Source organism: Eublepharis macularius, chromosome 3 (genome assembly GCF_028583425.1).
Source record: "Eublepharis macularius isolate TG4126 chromosome 3, MPM_Emac_v1.0, whole genome shotgun sequence".
Lineage (NCBI taxonomy): Eukaryota > Metazoa > Chordata > Lepidosauria > Squamata > Eublepharidae > Eublepharis > Eublepharis macularius.
This window is the reverse complement of record NC_072792.1, coordinates 180897909-180910918: the sequence shown is the minus strand read 5'-3', so window position 1 is coordinate 180910918 and position 13010 is coordinate 180897909. Positions and strand designations below refer to the sequence as shown.

General features: G+C 48.5%; 1 protein-coding gene across 4 annotated transcripts in view; it reads left to right on the top strand.

Annotated features, from left to right (window-relative positions):
• Positions 1-13010, top strand: part of GDPD5 (glycerophosphodiester phosphodiesterase domain containing 5) — a 182477-nt gene that overhangs the window by 121453 nt on the left and 48014 nt on the right. For all 4 annotated transcript variants that reach the window (XM_054974901.1, XM_054974903.1, XM_054974904.1 and 1 more), the window contains exons 4-6: positions 7095-7188; positions 9506-9565; positions 12861-12959. In XM_054974901.1, the coding sequence (XP_054830876.1) occupies positions 7095-7188; positions 9506-9565; positions 12861-12959 (253 nt within the window). The remainder of the gene's footprint in view (positions 1-7094; positions 7189-9505; positions 9566-12860; positions 12960-13010) is intronic.

Sequence of the window (13010 nt, the reverse complement as noted above, 5' to 3'; positions counted from 1 at the left end):
ATTCGATTGGAGTAGTTTTGCCAAGTTCTAAGCTGAGGTTGTCCCAAGCCCTGCCACCTAAGATGAGACCCTTTGGAGGGGCCGGGGTTTGAAACTGGGGTGCCTGTGTATGCACCAAAGCACATTTTTCTATTGCTGTGCTTCGAAAAGGTCACTTCAGAAATGCTACCTCAGTCCTGCTGTTCCCTTCTCTGCCTGGATGCTGACACAGAGGGTTGCAGAAGCCCAGCCCAAACATCTTGGGCAGTGGCTTCCTTTTCCTTCTTGAGCTTGCATGTCAGATGTTATCGAAGACACCTCGAGGCGATGATTTTGCAATTTTTGTTCGTAAGCAAAGTGTCTGTTCAAGTCATTGAGAGGCAATTGCTCCAACTGCTTAAGGAAGCAAATATCTTTTGCTGGCAGATGATGATGTGAAACAGACAATGTGCCTGAGGCCGGTTCTCCTGGGGACATATTTTATATGAGGGATGCTTTGAGGGAGAAAAGTTCATAGATTTTCAGCTTGTCAGAGGTTTGCATTGAGTACAGCCAGGACTCATTTCGAGGGGGAATGCACAGGAACGCAGTTCCCCAAAGAGGTCACATGTCAGGTGGCCCTGCTCACCTGACTGTCGGCCATTTGGGCCCGTTTTGGCCTGGATTGGGGCCGAAACAGCCCAGATCGGGCCTCTGACGGGTGGTGGATCACTCTCTCGCTCAGCAGCGGCCCGATCCTAACCATTTTGAGCTCCTTTACGGCCATTTTCAGCACTTTTTGCCATTTGGGGCCCTGAATGGCCAGGATTGGGTCCAAAACAGCCAGGATAGGTGATGCCAGTGGGTGTGGCATATGCTATTGAGTTATGCTAATGAGTTGCTCCAGCTCTTTTTCTACTAAATGACCCCTGAGTAGAGCTTGCCTGCTACTCTCGGCGTTGAGGGCGAACTGTATTAACCGGCCGAACTCTTCCTGGCCTCATGATGATCAAGGCTGTGTCTTGGGGCTAAGGAGGCGGCATCCAGATTTGGCACCACGAGAAAGCAAAGTTGGCAGACTGAAGAAACGAGTCTGGTTTGGCTGCATTTCTGAAACGTGCCTGCTTCAATTGCGTGTGACTGCATTGTGGCGTGTTCCACAGCTCCCTGGATTGTTCTACCATGGGACAAGGTGAAGAGGTGGCCATGAGCGGTAAACTGGGGGGGCAGGACATTAGAGCTTCGGCCTGTTGCTGCCACCATGCTGCCCAAGAGCCAGAATGCCCAGTGGCCTTCCCTGCTATGGACAACCTGATACCGTGAGAACCTCAGTGTTCAGTTTAAGGGGCAGCTGTATGCCAAATCCCATAGACAAACATTCTTAGCTACTTCCCCCAATCTGGGAACTTCCTTCTTGGAGTTTTGCCAAAGCCTTAGCTGGAGTGCTGTTATGTTTTCTGCGGGCTGGCTGGCTTAGTCATGTGGTGGTTTGCCAATATGGGGCAACTTCTGGTTTATAGCATTTCATACTTTATCCGGACTTTTCCCTCCCCTCTTTCTCTGGTCCTCCTTAGCCCTCCTGAGTCTTTGGGACAGGCTCGGAGATAGCACCAGTAAGCATGCTTGAATGCTAGAGATCAGCTATTAACTGAACTCGGAGGCAACACGACGTTAAAAATAGCATAACATTCTATAGCAAAATCACCGCGGAGGAAATAGTAACACGGCAGAATTACCCAATTACCACAAAGCTCATCCTGGGGGAGACAGGAAATGTCATTTCCCCTAAGCCTGGGTGTTTAAGAGCATCGCAGGTGTGTTAGCTGATAACACGCGGGCGGGGGATCAGGGAAGGACCCACTCAAGAAGCTCACTGGAAGGAAAAACAGCATCTGTCTCTTGCGAGCGGCAGCAGGCGGCTTCCTGACTTGCACATAGAAAGCCGGGGTGGTTCGGCATCCCTTTTTGAGAGCCTCTTTTCTGTTCCTTGATGTTTAATTAGAGCAAAATTTGCATCCTTTATCCTCCATGAGACACATCAGCAGGGACTGAGCTGGACTCTATTGGCATAGCACCCTTGCATTCTGTGTGTGTGTTTGTGGTCACTCTTGGGTGTGACATGATGCTCAGAATCGGTTGTGTTTCTCTGGCCCTTGGTATGATCCAGATCAGCCAAGTATCTGCCGTCAAAAAGGGGTCTTTGGAGGGAAGGATCCCTGCGGTATAATGCATGCTTCTGGTAATCCTGCATGAGATCAGTGTTTGGGGGGGGGTAATAAGCAGCACCCACCCTCCATTTACCTTTTTCCATGGGTGTGAGTCACAGCGGTTCACCCATGAAGGAGGAAGCAAAAACGTGAATTTGGGAATATCGCTGAAGATCGGAAGAAAGAATCTAGAGTTGGGAACCTCCAGCGGGCGCCTGGAGTCCTCCTGGAAATACCTCTTATTTACAAAATAGTAAAGAGTCTGATGAAGAGAGATGTGGTTCTTGGAAGCTTATGCTACAGTAAAGTTGGTTAGTCTTAAACAGGGGTCATTTCGTAGAAAAAGAACTGCAGGAACTCATTAGCATATCTCATCAGCAGATGCCACACACCCCGACATCACCGGAAGTGTGTCAGAAGGCAACGCCCACCCCTCAGGCCCCTTTCCCCAAAAATCTCCAGGTATTTCCTGAAAATAAAGCAGAATGAACTCAAAGCAGCTTACCCTCCTCTGGAGAGCCAGACCCAGCAGCCCTGCTTGCATGCACGCACGCACTAGTTACGAATGAAAATAAAGCAGAATGAACTCAAAGCAGCTTACCCTCCTCTGCAGAGCCAGACCCAGCAGCCCTGCTTGCATGCACGCACGCACTAGTTACGAATGAAAATAAAGCAGAATGAACTCAAAGCAGCTTACCCTCCTCTGCAGAGCCAGACCCAGCAGCTCTGCTTGCATGCACGCACTCACGAGTCACAAATGAAAATAAAGCAGCAGAATGAATTTAAAGCAGAAGCTTACCCTCCTTTGTAGGGGAGGCAGTGGGGAGGAAAAGGAATCACGTGGGTGAGGCCAAAACCCCCATGACCTCTTTTCAGATCTACAGGAACGCCGTTCTGGTGCATTCCCCCTCCAAATGAGCCCTGGTCTTAAAGGTGCTACTGGACTCTTTACTATTTTGCTACTACAGACTAACACGGCTAACTTCTCTGGATCTGTGACCACTTATTTACAGACTCCGGAGATCAGTTATCCTGGAGAACAGGTTAGCTTCTAACTCTAGGCATTACAGCCCTGCTGAAATACCTCCCAAACACCGCCTTCTCGATGCCCTGCTCCCAAATCTTCAGAATTTGCCCAAGCCAAAGCTGGGAGCCATAGAGGAATCTATCCCCTGCTTTGGTTAACTCCCATGCCTGGGCAATATTTAGACCTCCCCATAACTGTCCTAAATAAGATCCGTCCCATGTCTGCATTGTCCCACCTTGTGGGCTATTTCTTGGTGCTTGTTGCCCCACTGATCTGTGAGCACCATTCTGCTTTGGGCTGTCTGGGAGGTTGAGATACTAAACGGCTGTCCAGGGACTCCTCCTGTCAGCCCACCACTCTCCCAAGCCCACCCAACTTCCAAGGGGTTCCTCGCTTCTGTTTCTGGGTATCTACGCTGCCACCAGCTGGTCGATTTGCGCATTTCCCACTAAGAAGGCCTGTGCTCCTTGCACTCTCTCCACGTTTCTGTTTGCAAGCTTTGCCCTGGTGCCTGTCTCTTGCCTGCCCCGATTAGCTACTGCAGAGATGGCTTACTGTACATGCACACTCTGAGGATCTATAGATCTATTCATCAGAAGATTATAATCCCCATAAAGGACTCGAGGGAAAATCTATTGAGGAAGGAGGGGAGCGCTGTTGCGATCTTTCCCTCATTGCTGCACACCTTGAAAGCTACACTTCCCATCACGCTTAACAGTTTCACATCTGACTTGCTTTACCACAACACTGTACTTCGCACTGTGCTCTTCCCTGTCTCACATTCATCTTAAGAGAAAACAGGAAGAGGGGGTGGATTCGAGCAGGCAGATCAAAGGATTCGGAACATGTAGGAAATTCCCCGAGAGGTTTGATGCGTGTTTAAAATAAACGAGAGGCATGACGAGAGCTTCAGATCTTTCAGAAGTCATGCGAGTCTTCAATAGTTGATAATGCTTATTTTTTAGATAGTGCATTGCAATATAATATTTGATTTACAACAGGCCTACAGAGTAGGCCAGTAATACCCATATATTGCAAACTGGGGGTGAGAGAGTGCACCTTGCTAAAGATCTAGAGGAGTTAGCCGTGTTAGTCTGTAGTAGCAAAATAGAAAAGAGTCCAGTAGCACCTTTACGACTAACCAGACTAAGCTTGCTGAAGGTTGCCTGCCTGGTCATAGCTCAGACCCTTCACCATCTCCACCACTATTCTGCTTGGGGATCTTTCCTGCAAAATCTCTGTGGTTTATACCTGTAGCTATATTCTATGCCTTCTTTTCCATAGGATCAGCTCTTATAGAAGGAAACATGGAATCACAATGGGCCCTACATACAGGGTTGCCAACGCTGCCTGTCACTTCCTGGTGTCGCTCTAGGAATTACCTTTAACCTCCATGGTAAAGACCATAGAGACATGGGGAAATTCCTAGAGCATCACTGTGTGTGTGTGTTATGTGCTGTCAACTTGCTTCCAACTTACGGCGACTCTATGCATTAATAACCTCCAAACTGTACTATCTTTAACAGCTTTGCTCAGGTCTTGCAATCTGAAGTCTGTGGTGGAGGCCATTTCCCCCCCACCTGCTTCTCAGTTATTTGAGGGCAGCAGATTGGGGCTGAGGACAGGGGGTTTAACTCCCATAGGTGGGCTAATGGCAAACTTATTTTTGCACAAGGAATCCAAAGTTCATCCTTGGCCAGCCTGTGACTTCACCAGACTCTGCTGTGACTCTTTCTGCTGTGGCATCAGCAGCCCATCTTCTCTTCCTCCCCCAACCCGGCTTTTCTGGTCCCCTCGTCCCATCTTGTGGGCTTGCTGCTTCCAGGCGTCTGCAGTCTTCAACAAAGCCCAGAAATGTGCTTGTCATTACATTTCTGGTCTCCGCATTTCACATTCCCCTGACGTGCTTCTTGGCAGTTTGATTTGATCCTTATACGGTGGCTCGCCGGAGTTTTTCCTCTTTAATAAAACCTCAGCTTTCGTGAGTTTTATGAGGAAGTGTGACTCTATTTAAATGCAAATTTGACATTTTCAGCCCCAACTTGGGGCAGGTACTGTTTGCAGCACTGATTTATAGGGACAGGGCCTCCGTGGCTCTAGGTATTTGCTTGCCAACGCTTCTGTTCTCTCTCAGGCTGGATTCTTACTGTATGTGGCTGAATCTTTATTTGGGGTTAGAGATAGGGTTGCCAGGTCGCCTCACTGCCCAGGTGGGAGATGGCAGGCCTGGCACCTACCTGGTCTTCGTGTGTGCTTCTGGCCCGCGTGATGATGTCACTTCCAGGAAGTAACAACATCGTGCAGACCAAAGGCCACCCTGACAGTGCTCTCGTGCTCTGTAGGGGATCGAATCGGCCCAATTCGGGCCTGAACTGGGCTGGATCGGGTCGCTGCAGAGCTCAGGAGTGCTCACCTTTTCTGCAGCGGCCTGATCCGGGCCGATTTGTCCCCGATTCAGGCCGATTCAGCCTGGATTGGACTGCTATGGAGCACGGGAGTGCTGCTGAGCTCTGCAAAGGCCTGATCCGAGCCAATTTGGCCCTGATCTGGGTTGATTCAGCCCCAGTCAGGCACTCACCATCCGCTTATTTGCGCAGTCATGGCAGTTGGGTTCATTCCACTATCGCGCTGTGCATCATCACATTCACCCTCCCAGTGCGTCTTCGTGGCGCAATCAGTTCTCCACACGCCACTGAGTAAAGTGTTATAGTGGGCGGTTCCCTCCTCCATCGTCAGCATTGATGGCGCACGTCACTTCCCTTTAAAAAAAAACAGTTAATTTTGCGCTATACCGATGTTCCGACTTTTAAGAAATGTCAAGGTTCCCTCCCCCTCAACTTTGACTGGCCCATTTTTTGCTCGTCACAGACCACTTTCTAACAATTGGCTGGTGACATGCACATTCTCCAGGGACCGTTTTTTTCCCCGCGCAAACCGCTGCTCACTAAAGTAGGTTTTGCGGTATACCGACCTTTCTTTATTTTGCAAATGCGCTATGAAGCCCTGGGCAAAAACAGATTTCCGCCATTATCACATGGTACGGAAAGGAGGCGCAATTGTGGCTTAGTGATGGCGGGGAACACGCGGAATGGGAAAGCGTGTGAGTATCTGCTTGAACAGCGCCATGGTTGCAAAAAAGGCACGGAAACAAAAAGGAAGTGTGCATTCGGCTTAAGTCACCCCTGTAGACTTAGACGTGGGCATAAACTTTGGGGGGGAAGACAGAGTTCAAGCCCCCATTGAAGTTTCCTAGAGGTCAACACACACACCCCAGTTGGCCTACCCGAGGCGAACAGTGGCTGTGTCTTCTACCCAGACATAAGCGGACAGATCTCTCAGAGGAGGCATCTTAATCTTGCAGTGAATAAGCTCATCACAAGAGAGTACAGCCAATTAGAAAAAAACACACTCTGGCATAAAACCATGGAGGAATTCAATTGCATTTCTCCTCATTTGTTGTAAATCTGAATCTACGGTGGAGGGATCTGTTTTTCTTTGATTAGTTCTAAGCTGAGTTTATTCGGTCTGAGTCTCGGGTATGAGGTTCGGCCCTGGCCACCTCTGGGAATGGAAAACTCGACATCTTTGCTTAGAGATAAGTGGGGCTTGGGGTGCACAAATGGTATCTGGACAGTTGTATGTGAGAGAAAGATGTGGTGGAACTCGTTCATGCTGACTAGCGGCCGCCTGCCTCGGGAGAGGCATGGCCACTCCGGTTTTCCTCGCTATCCCAAGGTTATCAGAGTGCGCGAGCTGTATCAGATTCATATCCTGTTCTACTTGTACTTGATTTGCTTGAGGAAAGAATCCTGTCTCCGTTTAAGCTCTGTGCAGTCAGACAGAGCTGCGGTTAAAAGCCAGCATCTAATCTCTCTCTTTCTATCCCTTCCTTTATCTTTCAGGTTTTTATATAATCGAATGGGATATTGGAGTGACTGGTCCATTCCGATCCTGGTTTCGACTGCTGCTGGCTTCACATATATCACAGCCTTGTTGGTAAGTTAAGGATAGGGTTGTCGGGTCGAGCCTGGCAACTGGTGGGAGAATGGAAAGCAGGAACACGGTGGAAGGGTTGGTGGCACAGGTGTGATGACCTCACTTCCAGGGGAAACCCGGAAGTGATGGTGGGCAGCTCTAGGAATCACTGGAAAATCTATGGTTAAAATCACGGCGATGTTATCATGCTTGTGACACCGGTAGATTTTTAAACACACACCCCCCCCCCCCAACCTCTCCAAGCAGTGGTGGACAACAGTAGCTCTGGAAAGGGAATCCCCCATCCTGACCAGGGGAATGGTAAGCCTAGTTAAAAAGAAATAGAAGAGGTTTCCCCCGCACCGTTTTGTGTCAGATATAACAACACTGTTTCCTCTCTGGAGACGGAGAGTTGTTAATTTCACTGACATGTGACAGTAGGTTATTGAGAGGTTTTATCGTTGTGGCTGTTAACTAGTTTGAACAGGGGCCATTTTTTGATTCTGAGTCTCTGCCGATTTGCTCCAACGTAGCAAAGGGCTCCGTCTCCAAGAGCAACAGTGGAGGCTCTGGCAAATCCCTTCCTTTGGTGTGCAGCTCTCTAATTCTCCTCTGCCTCTCCCTGATTTGAATAGGAATAGAGGCTCTTCCCAATTTCTTCTTCCCGCACCTGTTTGCCAGAGCTGAGCTTGTGCAGCACTTCTGTTCCTTTTTTGCAGTGGGGCAAAGGGGCATCAAAAGAGCCCTTTGGCTGCATCTCGGTGTACAAGTGAGAAGGCATCCAACATGTGTAATAAACGGGAGTGCGAGTCTTTTGGATCAGGGCTGTGTTGGGGACCACGAGGGAAGCCTCCGAAGTTTGACTGGACTTGTGGTTGCCATAGAGCCAGAGTGGATTTTATTCCACTTCGATACTGCAGCTAGCAATTCCTTTATCGCCGGTCCTTTTTAGGAAGCGTTGTTAAAAAGAATTCTCTTCATTCCTCTTTACCTGCTTTTCTCCCTGAAATCGAACAATCTGTTCCTTTCCCTCTTTTTAGGAATTTGGGGCCTGTTTTCAAATCAATTCTGTTTTGATCCGTTGAGAAATTGGGAGAGGGGAGGGGAAGGAAAGGAGGTTGTGCGAAATGTCGTGATTTTGCTTTGCAATTTTTCAGTGGCGGGAGAGGACTTCCCAGTCTTTCTTGCCCTTCTGCTACAACACCCCTGTGGTGTGTAACATAAAAAAAAAAATGCCTGCGAAGGCTGAAGTCACAAAACACTGCATAGAGGTGTGTCAGAAAACTGCAAAAAGAAATCAAAGAGAAATGAAAGAGAGTGAGAGGAATCAATAGCTGGATCTAAACAAATGTGATTTTTGGGGAAAGTGGAACAGGCTTCCTCAGGAGGTGGTGGGCTCTCCTTCTTTTTAAGCAGAGGCTTAAACCATGCATCTAACAAAGAGAACTTGATTCTCGAAAGCTTATGCTACAATAAAATTGGTTAGTCTTAAAGGTGCTACTGGACTCTTTTTGATTTTACAGACTAACATGGCTAACTCCTCTGGATCTATAACTAGGGTAATGCCAATTGCCACTTTGGGGGCCAAGTAGCAGTTTTTCCCCAGGCCAGTTTGGCTAGGGATCCTGGAGGTGTTCTGCCATCTTCTGGGCATGGGACAGGGGTCACTGAGGGTGGGGGTGTGGAGGTAGTTGTGAATTTCCTGCATTGTGCAGGGGGTTGGACTAGATGACCATGGACGTACCTTCCAACCCTATGATTGTGACTCTATGAATTGACACTCCCTGTAAAGATGTGGCTTTCAAATTATCAGCAATGCTTTCTCTCCTGGGTGTGTCCTCTCGGCCACATAATCAGCTACTTTCATTGTCCCTGCACACTTTTCAAACTTCCCTGCGCCCTTCCCCCGAAAGCCTCCATGGAGGAGAGCATACATCGAGGATTTTCTTCATAAACTTTGGCAAACCCAACTGATTCAGAAACACCACAGAGACATCTGTCACTTGGAAAAACTCTTGCTTTGTTCAGAGCGGGATTATCCGTTGCCCTGAACAATGAGAGTGGAGAGGAGCGTCCATATTCAGAGGCAGTGTACCCCTAAATAGCACACATTTGAGAAGAACCGGAGAAGGTAGTTGATTCTATGTCTTGCTAGTGATCAGATGATGTCAGGCTTGATCGTATTTGTGAAAACATTCCCAGGCTAGCCAAAGCAAAGGGTCGCAGCATTTTCACTCCTGCTTCCTCTGATGTCATTTCCTGTGTGCCATCGCTGGTCGAATTGACTTTCCTCTCTCTGATACCTTTTAAATAATTGTTTTGCTTGTTTTGTTTCCAGATTTTAGCACTATGTCACATAGCAGTGGGACAGCAGTTGAACCTACACTGGATCCACAAGGTTAGTTCCCCCACGATATAGGAAAACCACTACACGGTCGAGAAGAGCAGGCGTGGTATAGTGGTTAGAGTGCCAAACTATGATTGGGGAATGTGAGTTCGAGTCCTCCACTCAGCCATGAAGTCCCTTAGGATGAACCAGGGCTAGTCGTGCTTTCTCTCAGCCCAATCTTCCTCCTAGGGTTATCAGACTGAAGCGACAACCATGTCTGCTGACCTAAACTTTTCGGCAGTAGTAGGAAAGCCATTACCGAGCTGGCTAGCGGTAGCTGAAGAAGATATGGCTGAATTAGTTTCTCCTCTGCCTACAGGTTCTTAAGACCCAAGCACAGCCCGTGAGTCAAAAGGCTGTTGGCTTGAGGGTCATAAACTAGAACGGGCAGGAAAATCTACTAGCAGAGAGAGGGAGGGGACGGATCTTCTCTGCATTTATTTACTTTATTTATACTCTGCTTTCTCCCTATTGGAGACCCAAAGCCACGTACATCATTCTCCTTTTTATCTATCCTTTGTATCGACCCAGAGACTCTCGTCCCCCGTCCCTGCCGGTTCTCCTGTCCGCACCAGACCCTAGGAGCCTCTAAGAGTTCCCGTCGTTAGTTTGAAGCACCCTTGCTTGTGGGTTCTCTTTTGACTGTGTGTGCCTCCTTAGCAAGCAACACTGGAGACAGGCCGGTAAAATAGGGAAGGAATTTATTAGAAGAAGAACATAGGAGCGTGTGCTAGGCAAGAACTGCTCATAAAGCATTTAGGCAAGGCAAAAACAAATAACAGTTTGCTAATCTATCTTTGTTCTAGCTAGCTAAGATCCAGAGGAGTTAGCTGCGTTAGTCTGTAGTAGCAAAATAGAAAAGAGTCCAGTAGCACCTTTAAGACTAACTAGCCATTTCGTAGAAAAAGAGCTTGAGAAACTCATTAGCGTAACTCATTAGCATATGCCACGCCCCTTGCCATCAGCGGAAGTGTGTCATTAGCATAACTGATTTGCATATACCACACCCCCTGACGTCACCTATCCTGGCTGTTTTGGACCCAATCCTGGCCATTCAGGGCTGAAATTGGGCCCAAAATGGCAAAAAGGGGCTGAAAATGACCGAAAAGGGGCCGAAAATGGTCAGGATCAGGCTGCTGCTGAATGGGAAAGTGATACACCTGTGTTCCAGCGCGTTCCCCCTCGAAATGAGCCTCGTCTGATGAAGAGAACCGTGATTCTTAAAAGCTTATGCTACAGTAAAGTTGGTTAGTCTTAAAGGTGCTACTGGACTCTTTTCTATCTAGCTAGCTAAAATACTACTCGCTGGCTGGCTGGCTAAACATTCTCTGAGTTGGTTCCATGTCTGGTTGTTCTTACCAAAGTCCATCCATGCCAGCTTGCTGTAACCATCCTTGAGATGGCATGGAGCTAGGAGCTCTCTTTTTGCATAGCTGGTAGCTGGCAGTGGCTACAAGGTAGCATAGCTGGTCAAGACTGGTCTAGCATGGTGCAGAGAGATAGTTAGCCGTGTTCTAGGCCTAGAAACAGAGAGTTGGTCAAGTCTGGTCTAGCATGGTGCAGAGAAATAGGCCGTTTCCACTCTGCTTACCTTCCCTCAGAATGACCCGGAACATGGCGCAAAAAACGTGGAAGATTGCATTTTCTCGCACGAGATTTGCATGACGTCGCGCAAATCTCGTGTGAGAAAATGCGATCTTCCACGTTTTTTGTGCGATGTTCCAGGTCGTTCCGAGGGAAGGTAAGCAGTGTGGAAATGGCCATAGTTAACCGTGTTCTAGGCCTAGAAACAGAGAGTTGGTCTAGACTGGTCTAGCGTGGTGCAGAGAGATAGTTAGCCGTGTTCAACGGCCTAGAAACAGAGAGGCTTCTTCAAAGTGGTGGAGGCATCGGCCCACTGAAAGAACCATTCGGGGCTCGTTACTTAATTGGACTTTACCTCGGTTAGACAGTTTAGGGAGGATGGCTAGAGTTGGGAGCAACACTAGACTTGGGGTTGCCAGCCTCCAGGTAGGGGCTGGAGATCTCCTGGAATTACAACTGGTCTCCAGGCCACAGAGATCAGTTCACCTGGAGAAAATGGCTACTTTGGAGGGTGGACTCTATGAAATTATGCCATGCCGAGGGCCTTTCCCTCGCCAAACCCCGCTTTCTCCAGGTTTCACCCCCCAGATCTCCAGGAATTTCCCAACTTGGAGCTGGCGACCCTAGCTAGGCTCCAGGCCTCTGCAAGGTCACACTCTCAAAGCAAGAAAGTAGCCCCGGTGCAGTTAGTCAGCAAAGGCTGTGCCTGTCTCAACAGACAGGCCTGGTAAGATTTCTTACAGGGCATGAAGCCTGAACCAAAGTTTTACTCTGTATAAGGTGGAACGGGGCCTGCTCCTTACATCCTCATAACAACCCTATAAAGTAGGTTAGGCTGAGACTGTGTGACGGGCCCAAGTTCACCCAATGAGCTTCCGTGGCAGAGTGGGGATTCGAACCCGGATCTCCCAGATCCTCGGCTGACACTCTCACTCACTCTTGCTCCAATTTTGCCTGTCTTTTGTGTTTTAGTTCGCATCGCCCGCTGCTTTGGGTCCCCATCAAGGCGCATAAAAGAGACAAAGAATAAAATAGTTATCTCCCCCCAAAGATGTGGTAGATGGATATAAATAAGAGATTGGAGAGCGCTGAATACAGTACAGCCACCTTGTGGAGAGAATCTTAAATCACTCCATGTGGCTGTTGCTCGCTCAACCCGGGTTCCACAATCCAAGTGGGGAGCTGCCATTATTTCCACTCTGGTGGTCCTGTGTTCGGGTTCTCGCTTTCTCGTCTTATTCTGAGCTCTCCAAATGGCACTGCTTTGCCGATGGGAGGGGTCCTAACTCAGTGGTATGGCCACCAATCAGGAAGCTCGACTGAAGTGGGAGCCAATCCAGATTTTGCTCTGCGGAGAGCTAGTAGTGACTGGTCTAGCAGAAAAATCTTGGGTTCAAATTCCCACTCTGCTATGAAACTCACTAGGTGACTATGGGCCATCTGTCTCTCTTGACCCAACCTACCTCAGTGGGTCGTTGTGAGGGCAATCTGGAGGACGGGAGAACTGTGTATTCTGCCCTGAGCTCCTTGGAGGGATACAAAGAGACGGACAAGAGAGTCGGTTGCTTCAATAAATTAAGCTCTTTCTTCCGGTCCTGAGTTCTGATTCAGCCAAAACTTGAAATCCACAAAAGCTGATGAGCTATTTGCCTCTTACAGGAGGAGTTGAGAGGCGGGGAGGTGAGTGGCAGAAATATAAAATCCTTCTTCTTTTGTGCAGATCGGATTAGTAACTACCCTTATAGTGACCGTCATCACGATGTGTTCGATAGCACAGCTCTGGGATGATGAATGGGATATGGTCATAATATCGTTACAGGTAAGTGGCCTAGCTTGGGCGGGGGTGGGGACATCTCAGTACTTTTTAAAA